We start from the raw sequence: 25,621 nt of genomic DNA, 5'->3' as shown, positions 1-25,621 counted from the left end.
CCAAGGTGACAAAAGAAGCCTGTGGCAAAGATAATAATTGCAGTCAGTGCTCCCAAGTCCTAGTCCAGTGTATTGACCACAAGACCATTCTTAAAACCTACATTTTGATCCTAAACTACTTCACAGTGTCTCTTTAAATCAGAAGCTAATATAACTCACATTCTGTCCTAATTGATTCAAATTAGGGTGGATTGATTTAAATCACCAGGTGAAAATTAAATAAATTTTTATCAGGTTTTCCATTTGTAGGTCAGTTATGTTCTAAAGAAAGGTGCATTCTCATTGCTTGATATAATTATAAAAATATGTTGGTTTACAACATAATAGAGCCTAAACCCTACATTTTGTACATCATTTTGCTATCTAGGAGGGTATGCTATAACTATATATATTTATTTAAGCAATTATACAGCTTAATATTTTCAGATTCTTATTTAATTGTACATGTTTAGTATGTTAGAAAATGGTGAATAAACTATTGCTTATTTACTAGATAATAAACTTTTTGATCATGATTTGTATAAAGCTGCATTAGGATAGCAACTGGAATTTAATTAAACACACAAAACAGCACATAACATTAATTTTTATTAAACAAAACAACCTTAAATGTTTCTGATACATAAACTTCTCTAATCAAAATATGTTTCATATTTACAATGAAATGATTTATTAAATGGGGATTAATTATTTTTTTAATTTGAATCTGATTTTTAATTTTTTTAAATTGTTTTAATTTTTTTAATAGTTAGTTTTAAAAAGAAAAACTTATAGTGCAAATAAAATTTAAAAAATCCAATTTAAATAAAACTCTGGCTGCACTTCATAAAACATTTCAGGCCAAGTTCACACGTCATGTAATTGGGTACAAGCCTAATGCAGTCAGTGGATTTGCACCTGCTTACATCAGGTCTGAATTTGACCCTTTATTGACGCTCCCTCCACCCGGACACGCACACACTTCTGTATGTAAGCTAATGGAGAAGCTGGCAGAGGGAGGGAGGCGGGGGGAATCTCCAGTGCCATGTATTGACTGCCAGTGTTCTGAATCCTTGTCAATCAGGCATCAGGCAATGACAGTATCCATCAACAGCACTTATAAACAGTACTCATTCTGCTAGACGTGACTGAGTCACTTGATACCACAGTGATTAGGCCTCAACTGGAGTATTGTGTCCAGTTCTGGATGCCACATTTCAGGAAAGATGTGGACAAGTTGCAGAAAGTCCATAGAGGAGCAACAAAAATCATAATCAACTGAGGATAATCATAATAATACATAACACAATCATAATCAGCTGACAGGTTTCAGAGTGGTAGCCATGTTAGTCTGTATCAGCAAAAAGAGCGAGGAGTACCAGTGGCACCTTAGAGACTAACAAATTTATTGAAGTGGGTTTTAGCCCACGAAAGCTTATGCCCAGATAAATTTGTTAGTCTCTAGGATGCCACAAGTACTCCTCATTCTTTTTATAATCAGGTGAGGATCTAATAGTGTTCCTCCACTGCAACCTTATTCATGTCTGTGGTTGAGAAATATCCAAGACAAATCTCAGTTACTAGTATAAAACTGTATACATTCGTATACTATGGAAGTACCAGAATAAAATCCTGGCTCCAATTAAATCAATGGCAAAACTCCGATTGACCTCAGTGAGCCTAGGATTTCACACCAAGAAAGTTTATTTCCTGAATTTAAAAGGCACACTACTCAAACTAACTGATGGTGTTGAGTAAAAATAATTTTACTAGGATGGCCAGTAGATGGCTGTGTTGCACCACCTATTACATCCATGATCCTGGCCTAACACTGCAAAATAATTATCTGGTCACAAAAAGAAGTAGCTTCATCACGCCAATAAATGTCAGTTGTTCGAGTCAACACCAATTGTAATTTGTGATATAACTGGTATATAATCAGGCAAATGTATGTATTGCTTGGCAGAGTTAAGCATAAACATGAATTAACTTACTTTGATGTTCTGCATAGGGGATTCACTTAGATTCCAGAGAGACAGAGGGTGCCTCACTTATTCTTGTAACTGCCCTCAAATACTGTCATACCATAGATTTTTACAGTGATTGTCCACAGGTCTTTTCTAATTGGTTAGGTCTTCTTTTGTCATACCTTATGCATGGGTAGGCCACCTAGAGGTCTGCATGTGCTAAAGCTAAACCAAGCACTTAATCCCTTACAATAGTCTATGAATTCATCTACTTCATTTAACTTGAGTGGAGGGCTGCATTTTTTTTTGGTTTTATGGTAATTAAAATTGAGTTTAAAAAGTATATACATTTACAAAGGACAGGCTCTTTTTTTACAACCAGAAGAAGCGGTGACATAGGATACCTAAATGATAGGGGCAACAAAAGAGTCAGAGGGTGTGGGATATTAAGGGCAGTCATTTGCCAGTTTGCTTAGAGCTGCAGAACTAGAGCCAGCCCTTAGTATTATTATTATTTATGTATTAATGTATTTGTATTCCAGTAGCACCTAAGGCCTTAGCTGAGATCTGGGCCCCACTGTGCTAGATCCGTCTATCTTTGAGTGTTATACTGCTGTCCATCACTGTAGTATCTGAGTACAAATACATAATAACAGATGCTTTACTAAAGGGCTTACAATCAAAACAGAAAAGTGAACGCAGTGGGAGGGGAAACAGAGATATAGAGAGGTGAAGTGACTTGCTTAAGGCCACACAGCAAGTCTGCGGCAGGGCTAGAAATAAAATATTGGTGTCCTGATTCCCAGTTCAGTGCCTATTCACTAGATAGTAGCCCTGCATAAAGAGCTCATTTTGGTGAATCATGCCTTTCGGGTTTGGTTTTTTATGTGAATCACCTAATCTGATGAAGTGAACTGTAGCTCACGAAAGCTTATGCTCAAATAAATTGGTTAGTCTCTAAGGTGCCACAAGTACTCCTTTTCTTTTTGCTAATACAGACTTGAAAAAGTAAAATTGCACATACAGGACATTAGATGGCACTATATGGTTATTACTGAAGTCCAGTAGTGACTGTGTAGTTAAGTTAATGTAGTAATGGTCTGATACATAGGGTAGCTAATAAGATATACGTAGATAGAAATATCTTTATTTCCAAGCCATAGTCACATGAGGGCCAGCTTACAAAAGGTGATAATAACCTGTTATATGCCAGGGACCAGTCACCACTGACTCCGGTGGCTACTGTGACAGTTTATAAAACACTTACTATTCTTAGCCTGATTTTGAACCTCCTCCCCTTTCCCCTAAAATTTGAGAGAGAAAAAAATGCCTTTTGGCCTCACATTTTGCTGGCCTAATGTTTATGTCAGAGAATTCTTTGGGGGAAAAGTCATTGTTTCAAATTAGGGAACATAAAAGAAACATTTTGTGTGTGTGTGTGTGTTTGAAAATTATTCTAAATTCTCTGTCTACAACACAAAAACAGGTTGACCCTAAAAACTTCAAAATTGTTTTGTAGATTTGTTTCCAGTGACACCTATCACACACAGATTATTGTTCTCTTTTTAGAGTTTTAGAACCAGTTCTGTAATGAGCTTCATACAGACAGACCCCAGCATCACCCCAGAGCCACACTGAAGTCAGTGATAAACAATAAAAGCTCTTTACTAGCAACAGTTAGAACCTCAGAGTTACAAACACCAGAGTTATGAACTGACCGGTCAACCACACACTTCATCTGGAACTGGAAGTATGCAATCAAGCAGCTGCAGAGACCAAAAAAAAAGAGCAAATATAGTTCAGCACTGTGTTAAAGGTAAACTACTGAAAAAAAGAGGAAAGTTAAAAAAGATTTGACAAGGGTAAGGAAACTATTTCTGTGTTTGTTTCATTTAAATTGAGATGGTTAAAAGCAGCATTTTTCTTCTGCATAGTAAAGTTTCAAAGCTGTATTAAATCAATGTTCAGTTGTAAACGTTTGAAAGAACAACCATAGCATTTTATTCAGCTGTGAACATTTCAGAGTTACAAGCAACCTCCCATTCCCTATATGTTCATAACTCTGAGGTTCTACTGTATTTCATTCCCCAGAGATCCTGTCTGCAGGTACTGTAAGCTATGTCATACATTGGCTGAAACATTTCCACTGACTGCAAGAGCAGCTCACAAGGAATATTACAGAGTTTATAAATTCCAGAGAGACTGCTGCAGAATTTAGAAGCTATCTGATGGCCGCTGCAGAGATTAGAAACTCTGTACTCCTAATTTGCTAGAAAAGAAGCCTCAAGAGGTAAATTATCAGAATTTTACAAGCTAAATTGTCTCTTCGTCTAAACATTTTTTAGTTTTAATTCTCAAAATTCTTCTTTATAAATGTTGTAATTGTTCCCTCAAGCTTCATGATACAAGTCTTTGCTGTTCCTGGAAACCGTCAAAAAAGATTAATGCTCAATAACTCTTGTTTCTAACCAGAAAAATTAAAAAAGAGCAAGAAACGAGCATGTTACTATCAGATTAAATTATGCTTTAAGAAGCTTGGATTATATCAGGAAAACAGCTAATTACAGGGTTGATAATGCTGCAATGGAGGATAGTAAAGCTAAGGACAAAATTCTTAGCCAGATCCTCAGCTATGACTGAGGAGTACACAGTGCAAGTCAGAGAGTGAGCAAAGGTAGAACACAGCTCACTTTGGCATTCCCAATATCCTGAAGTAGCTGTGTTTATGATTCGTCCCCAGGCATAAGCTAGAGGAGCCTGTATGGGCATAGGATAGTGAGTTTTCCTTATTGCTGAAGAAAGTATGAGAAAATATCTTTTCAACATGTTTTGCTGGGTTTTTTGTTTAGCATGCAATTAAAAATCACAATTGCTAAAATGTTGTAACACAGTGTTCCACAAGCCAAACTCTCCTATCCAGTAATAAATTTTGCTATGTTGCCATTAGTGTTATTATCTGTCTGTTCCTTTCTGAAAGTACTACATCAATAGCTACAAACCTATAGTTCTGTTTATTGTACACCCTGGCCTCAGCTAATTACAAAATATTTAGCAAATATTTGAATTGATTTCTTATCTTATCATTACAAATTAGTGCACATTTGTGTTTAACAAATGGAGTTCACTACTCTTCTACTCAAGGTAAAGTATACAATGTAATCTCTCTTTTGAAGATACTCTGAAAATTAACCTCTTCTAAATGAACCAACCATCTAAACTGTTCTTTGTAAATAAGTAAAAAGCTGGAATTTGCAATGCAGCATTTTATAGAAAAACATTGTGTCACAAACTCCCAAAAGCAGCATACTTCAATGCTAATGCTCAAGTTGTTCCCAGCAAATCCTGTTGTGTTTAGGAATTTTAGCATATACAAATTTAACATTGTCACATGCTCTGTGACCCAGACGAACCCCAGCTATAACAGAGCAAAATAATAACATACAGTCTTTTGTAAGCACAAACTATATTACTCTTGTTGCCTTGTATCACATTTCCATTATTATTAAAGCTATCTCCTCTCTTAATTGCTTGGGATTTGAATGGTACTTAAACAAAATCACTAGTGTTATTTATCATGTAAATGTGCAACTGGTTAAAAATGAATATGAGGAGACTTTTCAAAAGATTGATAATTCCTTCAAATCATCATGTTATTAAAAACCTGTTCCTAAGTTCTTTTATGCCTTTAGGATAAAATTTGCAAAAGTACTTTAGTAATTTAGGAGCTTAAGCCCCATTGATTTTCAGGCTCTTAAACCATTAGCTGCTTCTGAAAATTGTACTTCTAATACTTTTTAATGTCAAAAGGAGTATTGGTCATTGAAGGAGTACAGGACTGGGCATGTAGAAATCTTTATAATCTTCTTCCAAAAAATTGTAGGTACTCTTTAAGGGCCTGTTATGTAACTCTGTACAATTTTCAAAACATACTCTGCAGAGAAACTGTAGTTCTGTAGTATGCAGGAAAAGGCAAGTGAGTCCAGACATAGATTGTGGGCCAAATTCTGACCTGACTTACACCAGGGCAACTTCATTGACTTTAGTTGACTTCAAGGGGCATTGCACAGGTAAAATTGAGTTAGGAGCAAACCTACTCCTACCTCTCTGGCTGCAGAGGATTCCATCCTTGATAACATAATTGATGTGCTTGCACTGCCAAAGGGGGACAATGTTTTTGGAGGTCAACACTGAGGGGCACACCCATTGCACATCATGGAGCTCAGTTCCATGGTGGTTTTCTGTGTGTCAATATGCAGTGGTTGAATATGAGAGCAGAGACTAGAAGGGTCTCAGGGTCATAGGAGCTGCTGCTACCTGAATCCTTCCATCCTCTTTCCCCAGGGAGAAGATGTAGAAGCTATCTCAGACAGGCAACAACTTAGTGTTGAGTCTGCTGTCAGCACTCTAAACGACAAGATTATCAATTTTTTAGATATAAATAGACATTGAAATAAATATATGGATTGGAGACAGACCCTGCCTGATTTAAACTGTAAATGTATTTATCAGAGAACGGATATGGGAACATTGCCCACAGGCAGATCCACATTCACAGAATTGTCTAAACTGGCAGTGCTTTTGCTGTGTAAGCTGTGCTGTCCTTGTAGGGCAGAGATACACCTACACTTTCTGCTTGTTTGCTCTTCTCAAACAAAAATTAAAACAATCCATGCCAGTACTGTCCTTAGTTCATGATGGACAAGGTGTGTAGGGTACTATCTTTTATTGGACCAACTTCTGGTGGTGAGAGAGACAAGCTTTCAAGCTTACACAGAGCTCTTCTTCATGTCTGGGAAACTTACTCAGCATCACAGCTAAATACAAACTGGAACAGATTGTTTACCATAAGTAGTTAACACATATTCTAAGGCAGTGGTTCTCAACCAGGGGTCTGAGGTCCTCTGGGGGGGCCGCGAGCAGGTTTCAGGGGGACTGCCAAGCAGGGCCAGGCCAGAAAGCCAAAGGCCCGAAGCCCTTCCACGTGGGGTTGGAGCCCAGGCCCTGCACTCTTCCACCCAGGGCTGAAGCTGAAGCCTGAGCAATGTAGCTTTCCAGGGGCCCCTGTGGCATGAGGCCCCAGGCAATTGCCCTGCTTGCTACCCCCTAACATCAGCCCTGACTTGTATATGCTGAAAAGTAGTTATTGTGACATAGGTGGGCTTTGGGGTTTTTATAGCATGTTCAGGGGGGCTCAGAAAGAAAAAGGTTAAAACCCCCTGTTCTAAGGGACCATTCAAGGTGAAGTGGTCTCACAAACACCAACTTTCCAATATGCCGGGGGGTGCTTGACCCCCGGCTCTGCCTCAGGCCTTGCCCTCACTCCACATCTTCCCCCAAGGCCCCACTCCCGCCCCACCTCTTCCTGCCCCATTCCACCCCATCCCCTGAGCATGCCGCATCCTTGCTCCTCCCCTCCAGAGACTCCTGCACACCATGAAACAGTTGATCATGGCGGGCGGGAGGTGCAGGATGGGGAGGTACTGATCCACGGGACCCACCGTTGCGCAGGAGATGCTAAGGGGTGTGTGGGACCTGATGGGGGGCTGCCGGTGGGTGCTCAGCACCCACCATTTTTTGCCCGTGGGTACTCCAGCCCTGGAGCACCCACAGAGTTGGTGCCTATGAGTGGTCTGTTAACACCTCTGCAGTCATGGGACAAAAATAGGTGATTGAGTGAGTTACAGATTGTTGTAAAAAACCAATAGATCTAGTGTCTTTATTAAGACCATGATTTTAAGTGTCTAGCAAAGTTATGAATTTAAGCTCCCAGGGTAGTGTTGTGAAGGTTTTATTCAGGTTTCATTAAGAATGAGCACTGAGGGCAAATATGGCACGATCATTTTGTGAAAAGTGTTCCCACATGTTATATGGTGTTTTTGTCCTTTATAACTTTTCTGTGACAGTTCATTCAATTAAGTAGTGATTATCTGGCTTTGCCCACATAGTTTTTATTGAGACATTTAGGGTACTGGAGGAGGTACACCACATGTTGTGAGAAGCATGCGTAGAATCCATAGATCTTGCAAAGTGTGATGATATTTATGATTAGTTCATGATGGAATTCCTGTTAATGGCACTTAGATTTGCTTCCACAGATGGTGATACAACCCTTAGGCTCTGATCCTTGATTTCAGTGAATATATAGATATAGATATAGTCTTAAGAGATTTGAAAATATCTTTAACTAGTAATTTTTGTAACTTAGGTATATGCAGCTAAATGTATTATAAACTCTTTAAAAATGGACCAAACAGAAGCTGTCCAATGGCATTAAGCTAAGAAGTTTCACACTTTTAAAAATTTTATTTCAGACATAAATTTCCTATCTGAGTTTGAATGGAAGGGCACATATGCCATGCAGTCAATGTCTATTTGTAACATAAAGGGAGGTAACAGTTTCTTATTAGTAAGAAAGAGAAACATTTGACATCACCCATGGAGCCATGCTAACAGTTATTTGCTGATTCACAAATATTTCACATATTTTATTTCAGGAGACATGGGGCAGCATGTCTTCTGCAGGGAATGGACTATTGAATTGGCAAGGAAATGTTGCTTTTTACTGCTTTCCCCTGATTTACATATTGAAACAGAAAGGGTACATTGGTGAAGTGACTCAGGAAACTTTTTTCATTTTCACTTTTTGTTGTATCAACCAGGCAAGATACTAACAAGCTTCAACAGGACTTTATTTTCAAAGTGGAAACCTCTTTACCAAGCTGCTGCTACACCCTCTGTAGCTCTCTCCATGCCTCTCAACTCCTCCCCACTCCTTCCTGTTTCCTGACCTTTCAGACTCCCAACAGCCAGTGCTCCCAGTTCTAATAATTACAAGCAACATCTGAACACCACATTCCCTCCTCTCTTAAGAAACTCTCCCAATTAAAATAAACATTATTGTTCTAACCACAGGAACAAATATGAAACAAGTCACTATATTGTTGGCAGAAATATTACACTGAAAACACTGTAGATACTACATAACATAGTCTCTAGTCCAGGCAGGTGGTCATCTGGGTCTGACAGGCCATCTCTCAAGCCCCAGTTCCAGTGCAATGTCTTGTTGTGTTGGTACTATGGTGAAGTCATCCAGTGCAGCCTGGGTGTTGCCATAATCTCCTCTTGGTGCATAGGCAGGTGCAAGATAAGAAGCATTCCATACCTGCCCATCAGAAAGTCAATAGGTGTAAAGTCCCTTCTTCTCTGTGATTTTAAAAGGAGCTGTGAATTTATTTGGTAAGTGACCCAGGATTTTATGAGTGCTTCAGTCTGAGAGTCCATCCCTGGCCACCAATACAGATCCCATAGTAGTTGTTTGGTTCTGACAGTTCTGACAATCATGTGCCAGGTGTATGAGTTTTGACTGTAATTCTTCTGGCACAAGGAGCCGGTGTGTACCTCGTAGCACACAGCCATCAAACAAAGAAAGTTCATTCCGAACTCTAAAATAAGGCAGCAAAACTGGGTCAAGGTTTTTAGGGTGACTGGGCCATGTGTTTGTCAGAAATTCCCGTAATTTTTGTTGAATTGGACACGCTGAACAAATTTGAAATTGTTCTCTTGTAACTGCAGCGAGAGTGCTTGTAATAAGCACAACCACTACATCCTCATCCTCCGGTGGACCATCTGGTGAAGGCAAAGGCAGGCGAGAAAAGCAATCAGCGACCACATTTTGGTTTCCAGGCTTATATTCCAGTTCATAATTGAAAGAGAGTAGTCTTGCAGACCATCGAGCAATATGGTATCCTGCTCTTCCGAGTCCTTTCGAGGTGAGCAACGTCGTCAAAGGGCTGTGGTCTGTGCACAGCTTGAACGTGCGGCCCCACAGGTAAGTTCTCCATTTTTCAGTAGCCCAGACACAAGTAAGTGCTTCTCTTTTGACTGTAGAATATTTTCTCTCAGCATTACTTGAAGCAAATGCAACAGTCCTCTCTGTGTTGTCTTCATGCAGTTGTGTGAGAGCAGCCCCAAGTCCGTAATCAGAAGCATCAGTGGTTACAATTGTGGGCAATGCAGGACTGAATAGTGCAAGTACTGGACTATGTACAATCAAGTCTTTCACCATTTCGAAACTAGCTTGTGCATCCATTGTCCACACTAAGGTTGAACTTCTCCATAGTAATTCCCATAACGGTTCAATGACAGAAGCATAATTGGGAATGAATTTTGCATACCTGGAGGTAAGACCCAAGAAGGAGCATAAGGTTTGCAAATCTGTTGGAGGAGGAGCATTTGAAATTGCCAGGATATGATCTGGATCAGGTTTTAGTCCAGCCTGTGAAATTGTATGCCCCAGAAAGGAGAGTTCAGTTTGTCTAAATTTGCATTTGGACCTATTGAGCTGGAGGCCTGCTGTGCTGATGCAGTTTAGTACAGACAGCAGGTTATTGTCTTGCTCCTCAGAAGTATTTTCAAACACCATAATATCATCCAGATAGCACTGAACTCCATGTTGATTCTTCAGAATCAATGACATCATTTTTTGAAAGGCACTTGGGGCAGATGCGAGACTGTATGGAACACATTTCAAATGAAATAGTCCCTCTTGTGTAATAAATGCTGTGAGGTCTCTGCTATCTTCATGCAACATAAGCTGGTGGTATGCACTCTGCAAATCAAGAGTAGAAAACATCTTAGCTCCACAGAGTTCTGCAAATACTTCTTCTATGTGAGGAAGAGGATGGCTGTCAATCACAATTGCTTTATTTGGCTCCCTTAAGTCCACACAAAGGCAAATGCCTCCACTCTTCTTCTGTGTCACTACTGTAGGTGAAACCCATTCCAAGGAGTTGATCTCTTCAATAATGTCCTTTTGAACAAGTTTTCTAAGTTCCTCTGAAACAGCTCCCCTCTCTGAAAATGGTAAGCGCCATAACTTCTGTCGTACAGGCATCACATTATTCCGCATTTTAACTTTATGCAGAAACTCATAAGCACAGCCGAGTTTCTCCTCAACCTGGTGTTGGGTCCCAGCTGAAACTGGTGTATGTACTGCAAAAGTGCTTTGCTGAGGAAGATCAATTCATCCATTAACTACCCTGAGATTTAAAGCAGCCAATAAATCTCTGCCAAGGATAGGAGTGCCTTTGTGGACAATGTAGAACTCTGCAGTTACACAGCAATCACCAAAAGTAACTATAACTGGCAGGCAGAAATATGGTTTTTCAAATAGCACAACAAGTGAAGTTTGGGTTCAGTAAGAGGCACATCTTTAAAGTAAGGCAGATAGATGGAATCAGGTAGTATAGATACCGCTGAGCCAGTGTCCAACATTAGCTGAATAGAGTGTGGTTTGCCTGAGGGTATGGAGGAAATGTTTACAGTGCACTTTATCTGTTCTGGAATATGTGCAGTAGTGATTTTGTCCACACTCAGCACAGTAACATCTGGTATTGTAACAGCATGCACCTGTTGATTGAACTGGCTACTGCAAGATACGTTATTTAGCAAAATGTCCAATCTTTTTGCAATGATTGCACTGAGCTACTTTTGCCGGACATCCTGTGTAGCTTGCAAGGTGTTGTGGGGATCTACAGCAAAAGCATACTTTTACTGTATTTTGAATTTGCTGATTCGGTCATTTTTCATTAGTTTTCCTCTTGCAATTGTGTGTCTGCAGTGGTAGTGAACTTTTCTGCAAAGGAGTCACAGCCTGGACTGTGCCTCCTGTATCCATGCTCATTATTTTGGCTTCAGCTTTAGCTGACTCAATCTGAGTAGTAATGGTTATTGCTTTTTCTAGTGTAAGTTGTGGTTCTAGAAGTAAGCGTTCTCTTACATGAAGCATGGTTGTTTTCTCAATGAGCTGGTCTCTAATCATCTCATCTGCCATGTTCCCAAAGTCACAACTTACAATCAGACTCCCCAGGGAAGCAATATACTGCATTATAGTTTCTCCTGGTTTCTGCTCACGCTGGTGAAATCTGTAGCAATTAGCTACTACATCAACTTTTGGCACAAAAAAATCTTTAATGCAGTGCGTGCAGTCTCATATTTATCATCTGCAAGGGGAAAAGTGTAAAATATACGCTGCCCTTCTGCCCCAAGGCAGTGGATTAGCAGTTCTTTCTTTCTTACTTCAGAAATCTCTGTAGCACTGATTGCAAGCAGATAAGTCTCAAACATATGGATCCAGGTAGTAAAAGCAATTGGAGGCTCACCTGGGCTTTGCAGAAAGGGTGCAGGTGGTTTCAGAGGCAGAAGATCCATCCTCATTGCCAAAATGTTGTATCAACCAGGCAAGGTACTAACAAGCTTTAACAGGACTTTATTTTCAAAGTGGAAACCTCTTTACCAAGCTGCTGCTGCACCCTCTGTAGCTCTCACCGCCTCTCAACTCCTCCCCACTCCTTCCTGTTTCCTGTCCTTTCAGACTCCCAACAGCCAGTGCTCCCAATTCTAATAATTACAAGCAACATCCAAACACCACACTTTTAAATCGCTATTTATAAACAAAGTACTGTAACAGTTCAAATAAATAGGTCTGTAATACCCTGACTCAGCTTTGCTATTATGCAGTACTTAAATGACAGTCAATTAATTTTTAAAATCATCTTTACTTCTTGTCCCTATTACCAGTCTACACAGGTATCCAATTCTGCCATGTAGTAACTTTGACTTGGGACTTATGCACCCTTATTAGTACAAATTATTTGTGCTTCAAGCAGGAATCATGTATATTGTTGAGTGGTTGTGGGGTCAGAGGCAAGGTTTGCCAATCAAAGGGCCAGATTCTGGTATCCATTACAACAATGTGACTCTGAAATAACTACACTGATTTAATCTGAGTGCACTTAGTCTGGATTTACATGAGTGTGAAATCAGAATCTACCCCAAAATGTGGGCATAAAATAATACTGCTTCTGCACATTAATATGTGCCCACTTAAGTATATTTGCTTTTATGTTTGGTAGGAAGCTACAAATAGGCCTTTTGTAATGTGATGAGTGCAGCAATGATTAGATACTACAGCGATAAATGCTATGTAAAAAAATCTAAGAGAGATAGATAAGTAGAAGCTAGTTTAATTATTCCCAAAAGAAATTAAAATAATGTTCTAGATATTAGCAACTATTTCACAGTCATAGACACGGTTCATGGTTTTATTTTGTTCTTCTGAACATAAGGATTTATCACCAATAACAGGAAAGTGTTGGATAGCTTTCCAATGATCCTTTGACAAAACACACACACAAGAAAAAAGCCTCACAATTGAATTAAAGCTGTGTTTGCATAACAAATGTACCCAAATTCTGTCTGTCACCTTATCTGATTAATAAGTATTGAACTAGATTAGCAATCCTCCTTTAACTACATACTGATTCACCTTTGCTCAAAAAATAAACTCCATGGCAAAAGTAAACTGAATTTAAGAAATCTTCCTTCTGTCTGCATTACATTAATCATTCATCATTTCTTGGCAAATCAGTAAATAAACCACAGGAAAGGTAAAACTGCTCAAAAATCGATATAGGCAAGTTAAATTGGACACATAGTAGAGCACAAATAGATCTCCAAAAACATGAATCATCCATTCTCTAAGAGAACATTCAGTTTATAAATGGATTAACTCTGCTGGGGCCACAAGTAACACAAAGAAAGTGTCTCTTTAGGGAGGGAGTAAAACACCATAAATCCTTTATGCTAAGAACACATCTCATTTTCAAGTTTGGAGCCAGCAGAAAGCCAGGAATAAATAATTTCCAGGTTTATGCAAAATGAAAGCTCAAGAGGAGAGTGTAGGAAGTGGAGATACAATAGAGTTAGATCCAGATCCTCAACCATATTTAGGCACCTAATTCCCATTGGGCTAGATCATGACCACAGAAACAGTTGCAAAGCACAGAAAGGATGTATATTTCATGAGGTATAAAACCTGAAGCTCCTGTTGAGAGGGAAACTAGGTGCTAGTTGGGGATGGAAAATAGCAACATTTAAAAATGAAAGCGATACTTGACAATAATTATACAGATGGGCCAGTTGTTCTCTCCATCCATTTTAACTCCATAGACCTAATAATATCACAGTTGTATAATACAAGCAACTCACCACAAATTTGGTTCCCAAATATTCTGTGCTAGTTCTTGTGATATCATGTGCAGAACCCAACTTACCTATTATCTATGACAGTCAAACTCTTAGCAGTGGATGGTTCCTTAGTAAGGGTAGCAGAGGCTAGTTACTTCATTAAGAATTATTGCATTACCCTCAAAACCATTTTCAAGCCAAATGTTCTGGAAATAATACCTATACCCCCAAGGGGTACTAGTAGTTATCATCACCAATCGAGACTCAATATTTTTTTCTGAACCCTGAAACTTCTGCATAGAATAAATAACTCCTCCCACACGCTTGTCACTAATGGCTCCTTTGGGGGCCTCAAGCCTGGATAAAATCCCTTCTGTGGAGGAGAGAAGGGCACTTTCTCTAGTCCTGACAAAGTACAGAATATATCTATAGTTTGTTATATGGCTCACCCATCATACAGATAGAGCTTGAGCAGGAGGAGATATGGGTCAGGAGGCTTCTCCTGTCATCAAGTCCGTTTGTGAGTGCACAGTTATGACTCAAGTTAGTCCAGTTACTTTTCATAGGTGTTTTCAGTTTATACTGCCTAGGCATTGAACCACTCTGTTCAGTCTAATGGAAACATTGTAATCTGTGTTGTCTGCAAGCATTGAAACAGTGCTTTCTAGATGCCCCTGGACCCTGCATTAGTCTCATTCCAGGAGATCACCATGGCTTACAAATGATGTGCACCTGATGAAGCAGCAAGGGAGCATGTTGGAGCAGTAATGGTAGGAGACTCACTGCAAGACAAATGGAACGTATTATAGGCAAGATTCATATTCATATACCATAGCTGTTGTCTGCTTGACCATTTCTGTGTGAACAGTGCCAGTGAGGTGGTAGGGGAATACATAAGTCCTGCTTGGCTTTTACCCATTTTTATTTACACAACTTTAGGCGTCTAGAGAACAGAACAAATTAACTATAAGCTGGAGCCATATCTTTCATAACTTATTAAAGCCAGCAGAGTCAATTATTGATGAAGATGGCTAATGCCATTCTTTGGAAGCGAGAGCTGCCAGTCACTTGGCTGGCATTTTCAAATGAGCCCAAGGGAGTTAGGCTCCCAACTCTAATTGAATTTCAGTGCAACCCCTAGAAAGATGATCCCCCCCCCACCTATGTACACAACTTTTATACCATCTTGTTGATGTCCCTCTCAGCTTGATTGATGGTATCATGGATTTATATATTATATTATTTATGTATTCCCTGCTAATTTTTGTGTATGGTAGGATCCATGCTGGGCAAGACCAATGTAAAATACATCATCAATACATAAAACTTTATCAGGATACAAACAAGATTTGATATTTACCTGCCTACAGTTATATTAGATAGGATAAAAATATAAAGGCTATAAACCCTCATGTTTTGGAGCATATTAGCACTGATATCTAGCATAATTTGTCCATAGATCTTGAAGCATGTCTCAAAGAAGGTAAGTGTCATTATCCCCATTTTACTGAGGTGCAAAGAGGTGAAGTGAGTTGCCCAAGGTCAAATAGTAGGCCAGTAGCAGAGCTAGATATAGAACCCAGAACTCCTAAGTCCCAGCTGAATGGGCCACATTGCCTCTCATCAACTAGTCAATTAATAATTGTACCTAGAGGCCACAGCCAAGATAAGGGCCCCAGAATGCTAAGCACTGTACAAAAACATAGTGAGAGACAGTCCTTCTAACATAAGATTTACAATCCTAATAGAAGAGATAAGCAAAGAGTGTAAAATAGCTATATTATTATCCCTATTTTACAGATTGGAAACTGAGGCACAGAGCAGTGAAATGGCTTGCTGCTGGTTATACAGGAAGGGGTAGATCAACAAAGGACTTAGGAGCCTACCTGCCATGTTAGGTGCCTAGGTCTAACATTTAAGCAACATCAAGAGCTTCAAAATCCCTGCTCAGGTGCCACACATCCTGGAACTGCCTAAACTCTGTAAGTGCCTAAATTTCCACCAGTAAAGACCCCTGGGCATCTAAGTTTCTGCTGGTGGGCATGTGCAAAACCACCTAAACCCTGATGCCCCCAAGCCACTCCATGCTTTAGCTCACACCTAAGCCCTGGCAAGAGTCTTAAATTAGGCGTTCCCCTGCCTGTCTCATCTGTGGGGCCCAAACAGGCCGCACACAAAAGACAGCTGAGGGCAACCTGACTGGGAATTTTGGGGGCTACCTGATATGAGTGTGTGTCCCAGAATACCCAATAGCTAGGGCACTCATCTGGGATGTGAGAGACAAAACTCATGTCCTTGCTTCTATGAATATTGAAAACACGTCCCCTAGGCGAGTGCCCGAACCAGTCGGCTATTGGCCATAGAGAGGTTCATTCTTTCTGTGGTTTTTCATGAGAAAGGGCTGACCTGGCTTCTATGCCTAACTCCAGGAGAGGGCACAAGCCTGTGAATCTCAAGCAGAGATAGGCAATTCCCTCTGGCCCGGAGTTAATCACCTAACTACCTTTGGCTGGCATTGCCCACTGGTTATCTTAGATGGCACCCTGCTAAATTGCTGGCTTTTGAGGATTCCTTCTTTAAGCACCAATCTTTCCCCATGCATTGTATAGGAAGCCTGGATACCTAACCTGGGGCTGTGAATTCTACTCGGGGGCAGGGCACCTAAAAAGTGGGTCCTGCAATGCTGAGGACTGGAACACCTAAGTGCTTTGTGGATCTAGACTGAAATCTGTAGCAGAGCTGGGAATGGAGCCTAGAGTCCTTGTTCAATGTCCGAACCACAAGATTGTCCTTTCTCTAGCCCTATTGGGCAAGGCACTGTACAAACATAACAAACAAGAGAGTCCTTGCCCCTAAGAGCATACAATCTTGCTTACAGCAGCAATGCGCTTTTCAAAGCATGGGTTCTGAACCAGTGGTGACTAGAAAGGAAAACACTTTGATTCTACAACTGACACATACAATTCCCCAGAATGGAATCTGTGGATTGTAAGAACATAAGTGCTTGAAAAATAGCAGCCTGTTGTTATTGAATAACCTGTGCCTCTTACATATAGTCCCTGAGAGTAATTGGGGCTTCTCCTTGAACTAAAGAACTAGGGCTCATCTCAGGCAGCATTCCAACATTGTCCAGAATCATATGTTAGTTTTATTACTCCAGTGTTACTGAAAGCATGGCTCTATGCCTCCCCTTACCTTTCTCCAGATCCTAACACTGCCCTGGCTGCAAAGGACATAATGTGGGCGAATGGGAAACTGGTACTAAAAGTGGGAGGAGCAGGAGTTTCAGTGCAAATTCTGGGAATCCAGGACAAAGGGACTGAGAAGTTGTTCTTCCACCACTGTCCCACCCCTACACATTGCATCACGGTGCCCACCCCCAGGTTCAGCCAGCTCCCTTAAACTGCTGCTGTGAAGTGCAGGAGAGTCAGGGAAGATTCCAGCAGCCCGTACAGCTGAATCTCTCAGTCACTGACTCTGCACACACTCTAGCTGGGAGCACACTTTGTTATAGACACAATGGTGCTGAATTTACACAGCTGGGCTACTGTGCATCTCCTGTCCTTACTCTTTTCAGCTTGCATGGCAGTAAGTGAAATTGTACAAACGGACCATTACTATGCCCCAAAAATACCATAAGGAGAAAAATAACTAAAAAATAATGTTGTTTTCTCCCTTTCAGTATATTGCTACCAGAGAAAACTGCTGCATCTTAGATGAACGATTTGTAAGTAGATGTGTGATTCCTTTCTTCTAAATTAAGGAGCTGAAGAAAATATTGTTCCACGTATAGTTAACAATCATTATTATTTTGTTTTAACATGCATTGTTATTTTCAATATCTATTGTTATTAAATGTAATATTATGCTTTACAGGCACTCTTAATAACAGCATTCATTGTTCTAAAATGTACTGTAAATTCCATTAATAACGCCATGTATTATTCTAAAGTATGCTATTATCAATAACATATGTTGTTATTTTTAATATTTAATAACAATATGCATTATCAGGACTGTCTCTACAGATTCTGCTTCTGCAGGCAAAGTAGCAAATGCCCAGTCCTACCTGTCCACAGTTACCTACATAAATGCTTATTGAATGTTGGGCTGCCCTTAATATTTTCCTGCCCTAAGTGACCATCTCTTTTGCCTCACTGTAGAACCTGGATTGGGCCTTTATTAATTAATTATTACTATTATTGTTATGTTTAATTATTCTTTTCCCTTTAGGGTAACTATTGCCCAACTACATGCGGCATTGCAGACTTCTTGAATAAATACCACCCTGATGTGGATAAGCAGCTGCAGGTCCTTGAAAATCTCTTGCAGCAGATCACTAACTCTTCTGTTGTAACGGAACAGTTGATCCGCCAAATCCGAATCCTCAGCCCCCCAGAGAAACAGACTCAGCCAAGTGAGAACATAAAGACAATTACAAAATTGAGAAAAATATGCATTAATTTGGTTTTCTTACTTTTACATGTAATTGCATTAATATATTATACCTGTTCTACAGATGTGATCGACGGTTTTACTCAAAAAACCAGGAAAATAATTGATGAAATTATCAGATATGAAAACACTATTGTGGAACATGAACATACTATACAGTAGGTATTTCCCACTTTTGATATTGTCTAACTATGCAGCTCTGTTCCTTTATTTTATTTTACCAGCTGCAATTTAATTTTTTTCACAGCACTTCATTTCTGCATATAAAGACCATTTTGGGGTCTTTTCACTCATAACTGCAGAATTAGGATCTGATCTTGCATTTCTTGAATACCCACATCTCCCCCTGAAATACAAGATCTGGCTGAAAGAACATGGGAAAGTTTAACTGTTCTTTTTTTTTTCCAATCAGTATTTTTGTTTAAGTAATTGTTCAAAATGTTTCTATTCATTATTCTTAGACTTCAGAGATTTTAGTAACATGAAACTGTAACATGGATCTAACCAAAGACTTGTTTAGCTAGCTGATACTTTTTTATTGGTTTTGCTGAACACCCATCATGAACACCAATTTCTACTCTCTGTTTTATTGGAGCGAATCCAGAATCGCTATTAAACTCAAAGGTGTTCATCTTAAGTCTATACTATTCTATATATTTGAAAACATATTTAACTTATCTAAATTTTAATAATGAATAATTATTTATAAATTGTAATTGTACTATTTAACTTTAAATGCCAAAGTCGCTCCTGTGATAACATTATGCCAGGAATCACTCATAATTGGTTAATATACAGTAAATCTCAGTTTTAGACATTTAGAATTAATGTAACTATATTTTATCTTAAATGCCTTTGACTCACCTGGCCTGAGAGCATTTTTTATTTAACCACCCACTGATGACAGATTTTAATTTTCATATTAGATTTAGGTTTATATTGTTTTTAATTAATATACTCTATATAATATTAGAATGAATTTCTCTCAAATGTATTTACTCTTTTATGCAAATATGCAATAGTTAATTTTCATAATATGTAGGGCTATGGATGCAGACTCCTGTTATTTTTTCACGGTATTTCAAGTTCTCATGATTTTACAAACTCCCAGTTTTATGAAGATTTCAAGAGTCCTCCAAACCTTCATAAAATCAGGTTTCTATTGTACTTTCTTGTACCTTACTATATACTTTACCTCCAGAACTCAGACCTGCAATTCTCACAAAAGAAAAATTCCCATAGAGCTTTGTCCATGTACTGACTGCAGGAATGGGCTTCACTGCGTAACGAGATACTGGTCCAAGTAAAACATGTCCAAGTTAAGCATGTGCTTCAGTGCTTTCCTGAATCAGACAATGAACCTGCTCAAAATTAAACGTGCATGTAAACACTTTGTTGGATTAGTGTCAGAGTGCTCAGTACATTGGAGGACTGACAAGGCAAAAGACATTCAAACAACAGGGAGGTAGTGAAGGGATAAGATCTGGAATGGTCACGTAAATACAATTTCAGCTCTGGATACATGTAATAAACATTGCATCAAAGCCAACATTCTAGAAAACATGTATATACATGGAAGCCCTAATAGGTATTTACAAAGGGCTGGAATGTGGCTGGCCCTTATGCAACAGCATAGTGAAAATGAGAGCGCAGAGGGAGACTACCCGCCTTGTACAGCCTTCCTATGGGCTACCCAGAACAGTAGTATTTGCTCTTAGGAGAGTGCAAAAGCTGCTGCCAAGTTGCTCCCACTCAAAAGCAACTTGCAATAAAGGGGGCAGATAGAGAAGAGGAGTAGGCAGAATCTTGGCTCCATGTTTTTGTGCACCAGCCGGCACTGACTGTAGCAAATTATTGTCCTCCTAGTGCAAATGGTTAGCTCTGGAAAGCAAAATGCCCAAATGCTTGTATGGGGTTGGGGCAGATCTGCACTGCCCCTAGTGTAGGACTGTAGCTAAATACCACACTGTAGCCAAAATGATTTACAATGTCTCATTAAATAAAAGCGGCAAAGAGTCCTGTGGCACTTTATAGACTAACAGACGTATTGGAGCATAAGCTTTCGTGGGTGAATACCTACTTCATCAGATGCATGTAGTGGAAATTTCCAGAGGCAGGTATAATTGCTTGCATATTTATTCCTGCCTCTGGAAATTTCTACTACATGCATCTGACGAAGTGGGTATTCACCCACGAAAGCTTATGCTCCAATACGTTTGTTAGTCTATAAGGTGCCACAGGACTCTTTGCCGATTTTACAGATTCAGACTAACACGGCTACCCCCTGATCATTAAATAAAGCAACACATTTTATATTAGTACATTAGATATGTAAGGCATATTTCAGGGATATATGTATTGTTCTCATTAAGAAAAACTGGCATAACAGGTCGTTTTTATGTTTTTATCTCTAGGCAACTGACAGATATGTTGATATTAAACACGAACAAGATTTCACAACTAAAACAGAAGACTAATCAGCTTGCATCACAATGTCAGGAGCCATGCAGAGACACAGTTCAAATACTGGATACAACCGGAAGAGGTACCTGAAATGCTTATTGTGTGGCTTAGATTAATTCTTAAGTGTTATCTGTCAACAATATAGTGGTGAGGGCCATCTGAGTACTTAAATGGGTGGTCCTGCAAAATTTCATTACAGGAGTTATTCTTAATCACATGATCTATTGATTTCTCTAAGAATTACCCCTGGGAATAAGGGACTCAGCATCATGACCAATATAATGAATGCTTTTCCATTTTATATTTTGTTACTGCTATTTTTATGGCTGTTTGTTTGGTGGCCAGTGCTTCATTTAACAGAAATACTCGATAGGTGTTCTGCATATAGGAAGTTGTGGAACAAATCTTATTTTCTCATTTGGTCATGATTAGCCAAGATTTGATTTTTCTCAGTAAACCCTATCTTTATTGTAGTCCATAGACCAGGCAAGTGCTTTTTGGAGTTATAAGAACAGAAAGGATACTATATTATAATATTTCTGCTCAGCCACACAGAGATAATTAATCTAATACATTAGACCTAAAAATGCCCTTTTTATGACTACAGAAACAAATAAAACTATTGTATTTTACATTCAGGTTATGCTACCTAGATATTTACTAATAGCAAAATCCTGCTCATCCCTATACAAGTCCTGTTAACTTCAATAGGACTTCCTGTGTGATGAAGACCTAGCCTACAGAGATAACTTTGCCATAGTAATTATTATATGTATTGTGTATGTTGCACTGTACTAGAAAATGATCAGATACTTTTAAAACCATGTTTAAAACAAGATAAGACTGTAGCCAAAATACAAACAATGGTGTTTGTTTATTGCAGATTGTCAAGACATTGCACATAAAGGTGCCAGACACAGTGGTCTTTACTTCATCAAACCTCTAGGAGCTAAGCAACAGTTCCTAGTCTATTGTGAGATTGACACATTTGGCAATGGATGGACAGTGTTCCAGAGAGTATGTAATTTGTAAATTCAGGTCATGAATAATTCTGATTATATAACAGTATTTCATTGACAAGGGCACATTGCTTTGGTTGACTTTCTTTCTTTCTTTCTTTCTTTCTTTCTTTCTTTCTTTCTTTCTTTCTTTCTTTCTTTCTTTCTTTCTTTCTTTCTTTCTTTCTTTCTTTCTTTCTTTCTTTCTTTCTTTGCTACCAGAGACTTGATGGGAGCGTGGACTTCAAGAAAAGCTGGGTTCAGTACAAAGAAGGATTTGGACACCTGTCACCAGATGATCAGACAGAGTACTGGCTGGGAAATGAAAAGATTCATTTAATAACCACTCAGTCTACTATTCCATATGCTTTAAGGATAGAACTGGAAGACTGGGAGAATAAAAGAAGGTATTTAACGAATGAGCCTTCTAAAAAAGTCAACTTAAAATACATACCTCTCATGTGTACTGATATTTTTGGTACAGCTACAGATATCTGTCTCTACTACCAGATATCAGACACCTGTCTCCACTACCAGATCAGTTTGTACAACTTTCAGAAGAATGGATGATGCACAGTCATCAACCTATTTGTTTCAAACTACCTTCTCTATCGGTTTATAAAACCATGAATATATTTGCAGTTGAATTTTCTCTCACTACCTGCAACTTTGTGACCAAAAAGGAAGCAGTATATGCTCATGAAAGCTCCATGTTGGCATCTTCCTTGGAAAATATAATTTACTCTGTAGACTGCTAGAAATCAGATGAGATTCCATTCAGAACCTGTTGTTGTCATACTTCACTATTCCGTAGAAAGAGATAGGTATTGAGTGGTGCAAGCCATTTTCTCCTTCCAGGAGCAATTTGCTCTCACCATCCCCATTTCATGCCAGCATGGACAATTGGAGACTGTGATTATTTATCTAACTCAGACCTCCTGAAAGCCATCACAAAGCACTACTCTAAGGCCACTGAGATGACCCACTTTACCTGTCTTTGACTACCTAAAATTGGGGGGGCAGAGGTATAGAAGGCTTCATTATGGTACATTAAAGTGACATATTATAACCTGGCAAGGAAATATCTAATTAGTTATTAGATATGTCTTCTAATTAGACATAGAGTGACACAGGAACCGACTCTAAAATGCTGTCATTTATAGTCTAATTGTGTATGTTTGGGGAATCCAGTGTACACAAATTCACCATTTTTTTAACAGTACTGCAGACTATGCTGTGTTCAAAGTGGGACCTGAAGCAGACAAGTACCGACTGACCTATGCCTATTTTGTTGCTGGCGGTGAAGCTGGGAATGCCCTCGATGGTTTTGATTTTGGAGATGATCCCAGTGACAAATATTTTACATCCCATAATGGCATGCAGTTCAGTACCTATGATAGTGACAATGATAAATTTGAGGGCAATTGTGCTGAACAGGATGGAGCAGGATGGTGGATGAATAGATGTCATGCTGGTAACCTCAATGGAAAATATTATACAGGTAATACATGCTTTGGGTACCTACTTCATATAAAAATAACTTCATGGCTTTACAACAAATTCCAGTGATGGAGAAAAACATTGTGTAGATTTTAGCTGTTTATTTATTTTTGGCCATCCCATTCCTTACACTTCACAGCTGATCTTTGCTGCTGAGCAACACAAGTTGATACTCTACCTGCCCTTATTTGTTACTCCAGGTAGCTTCTGCTGAGCCTGGGGGGAAGCATTGTATGCAAGAGCTAAAGCACAGGTGCTGTCTTCCACTGCTGCTAGAGGCAAACACAAGAAGTTTCTCCCTTTTGCTTTCCAGTTACAAAAGTATTGTCTCCAGCAGCAGAGTCCCAATCATAATCCCGTTGCAGGAGGACAGGCAAAAAACCCCAAGGCAAGGTGGAAAGATAAGGAAAAAAGGGTGAGGGATGGGGAATTCAGGAGAGAAATAGACCTGATAGTTCAGAAGTTTGTACGAATGGAAAAGAGGAGAGGGAATCTGCAATAGCAGTGTGTTTGGGATATATACATGATGATATGATGTAGTAGAAAGAGTTTAGAATAAGTTTGTGGTGGCTACATTACTCATAAATCATGTAGCCATGAAGGAGTTATGGAGGTCATGTCCATCAAGTACCAATAAAAACTTTATTCCACACCATACCATCATGGATTCTTGGCTGATCTTGAGATTTCAGACCTTAAACCTGTCACTCACGCAGGACTGAATATTGGCTATCTGTACTTAAGACCAGTGTAATTTGAGGGGAAATCTACATTTGGAGAGGAGAAGGAAACATTTTTCTGGCAGGCTGACATTTTTTTATTATGACAGCAGTTTGAAGCTGCTCAGAGATTTGAAATGTTAGAATAAATCCTGGGGGAGATAGATTAGTAGGTAGAGCCAGTCAATGGTGCACGGTAAGTATAGTTTAGCACAGGGATTTCATTACTACAGACACGCATGTGCATATAAATTATTTTACAAACAATTATATATTCTGCTGCAATTTATATTTTAGGAGGCACTTACTCAGCAAAAGAGGTTGGTCCAGCTGGATATGACAATGGGATTATCTGGGCAACCTGGCGTTCTCGGTGGTATTCCATGAAGAAAACTACGATGAAAGTCATCCCATTCAATAGACTTTCAATAGGAGAAGGACAGCAGCACAACTTAGGTGGCTCCAAACAGATTGGATCAGATGGCCGAGGCGATATTTAGAAAGATAACAGACAGAAGGTATAGTTCAAACAATACTATATTTATAGCTCCTCTCAGCATTCCAGGATAGCCTATGGAAGTTATCACTGTGCAGCATTTTCTCAGAAAACCATTTTTACTTTTATGTTAGTATATTTGTACAATTGTTATTTCAACTGACTGACAAATAAAGGGATATGCTCTTGTCATCAGAAATGACTCTTTGCCTTTATATATTCTGAGCACTGTCCCTTTTGAAATTCAACTAGTATAAATATGCATGACCACTATAAACATACCATCATAACCATACATAGTTCATCCGTTGGCAGAGGATATTACAATACTTTCTTTTTTCTTCTGTTGCAGGTTGGAGACATTTAAAGAGACAGTTTAACAAAGATTTATCTGGACAGGAAAACAAAATCTTTTACCTCTGGGACACTGACTTCATCTAAACTTGTTCAGTTCAGCTCTGGCTGTTAATTGATGCCCACTTTTAAAACAAAATCATTCAATGCCCAAGCCTTTTTGTGTGAGTAAGGTACTGTGTCTGCTCTGTGTGGGGTTATTCTTCTGTATACACTTTCAATAAAATTGGACTACAAACGACACATAAAACTTGTCATTAATGATCCAGTAGCAAGCAAACAAATCGAAACAAACATTACAGAAGTTGTTGTAAAAATCTGTTTCAGTTCACCCATCCCAGGTTTATACACTGGTACTTTTCTGTTATTCATTTAGAGGCAAGCCACATGCAAACCATTAACTGTTTTTCTCACATTGTTATGGATTCCTCATATGCTGCCTTAACACATTTTTAACTCCTCGGGTACCTGTCAGAGGCAGGTACAGCCCACCCAGGATTTGGTTACACATGGTGTTTGTGATCCCATGAGTCATTGTTATTACTGTCCATTCCTCATCTGGTGACAGATTGCTGTAAAGCATGATGCCATCTCTCTTCTCCCTGAGTCAAGCCCAGTTTTTCCTCATTGTTTTTAATGAGATTTTTTGTCATGGTAAATTGT

At 39.1% G+C, this 25,621-nt stretch overlaps 1 protein-coding gene and 1 long non-coding RNA gene across 3 annotated transcripts; both read left to right on the top strand.

Annotated features, from left to right (window-relative positions):
* Nucleotides 1-3,638: 3,638 nt before the first annotated feature.
* Nucleotides 3,639-16,287, top strand: LOC311520157. Of its 2 annotated transcripts, XR_014711497.1 has the most exons (5): nucleotides 3,639-3,808; nucleotides 4,038-4,236; nucleotides 9,519-9,774; nucleotides 14,621-14,743; nucleotides 15,774-16,287. It is a non-coding gene; the product is annotated as an uncharacterized lncRNA (long non-coding RNA). The 2 variants fall into 2 exon arrangements; XR_014711498.1 differs by lacking the exon at nucleotides 15,774-16,287 and having other exon boundaries at nucleotides 14,621-15,236.
* Nucleotides 16,288-17,346: 1,059 nt separating this feature from the next.
* FGG (fibrinogen gamma chain) lies at nucleotides 17,347-25,199 on the top strand. The gene is made up of 10 exons (XM_084627426.1): nucleotides 17,347-17,561; nucleotides 17,656-17,700; nucleotides 18,207-18,390; nucleotides 18,493-18,586; nucleotides 20,843-20,973; nucleotides 21,775-21,908; nucleotides 22,112-22,296; nucleotides 23,110-23,390; nucleotides 24,406-24,626; nucleotides 24,957-25,199. Exons 1-9 carry the CDS (start codon nucleotides 17,493-17,495, stop codon nucleotides 24,606-24,608), a joined length of 1,326 nt encoding a protein of 441 aa, XP_084483552.1. The 5' UTR covers nucleotides 17,347-17,492; the 3' UTR covers nucleotides 24,609-24,626; nucleotides 24,957-25,199.
* The last annotated feature ends 422 nt before the right edge of the window (nucleotides 25,200-25,621 follow it).

The sequence above is a fragment of the Lepidochelys olivacea genome (genome assembly GCF_965140295.1).
Source record: "Lepidochelys olivacea isolate rLepOli2 genome assembly, chromosome: 4".
Classification (NCBI taxonomy): Eukaryota; Metazoa; Chordata; order Testudines; family Cheloniidae; genus Lepidochelys; species Lepidochelys olivacea.
This window is presented reverse-complemented; position numbering and strand designations above follow the sequence as displayed.

Excerpts from the sequence above, each read along its gene's own strand:
- FGG (XM_084627426.1), top strand. The coding sequence starts at position 17,493 with ATGGTGCTGAATTTACACAGCTGGGCTACTGTGCATCTCCTGTCCTTA. Across the intron at positions 17,701-18,206 it reads GCATCTTAGATGAACGATTT|GGTAACTATTGCCCAACTAC; the intron begins GTAAGTAGATGT and ends TTTTCCCTTTAG. Across the intron at positions 18,587-20,842 it reads GAACATGAACATACTATACA|GCAACTGACAGATATGTTGA; the intron begins GTAGGTATTTCC and ends TTTTATCTCTAG.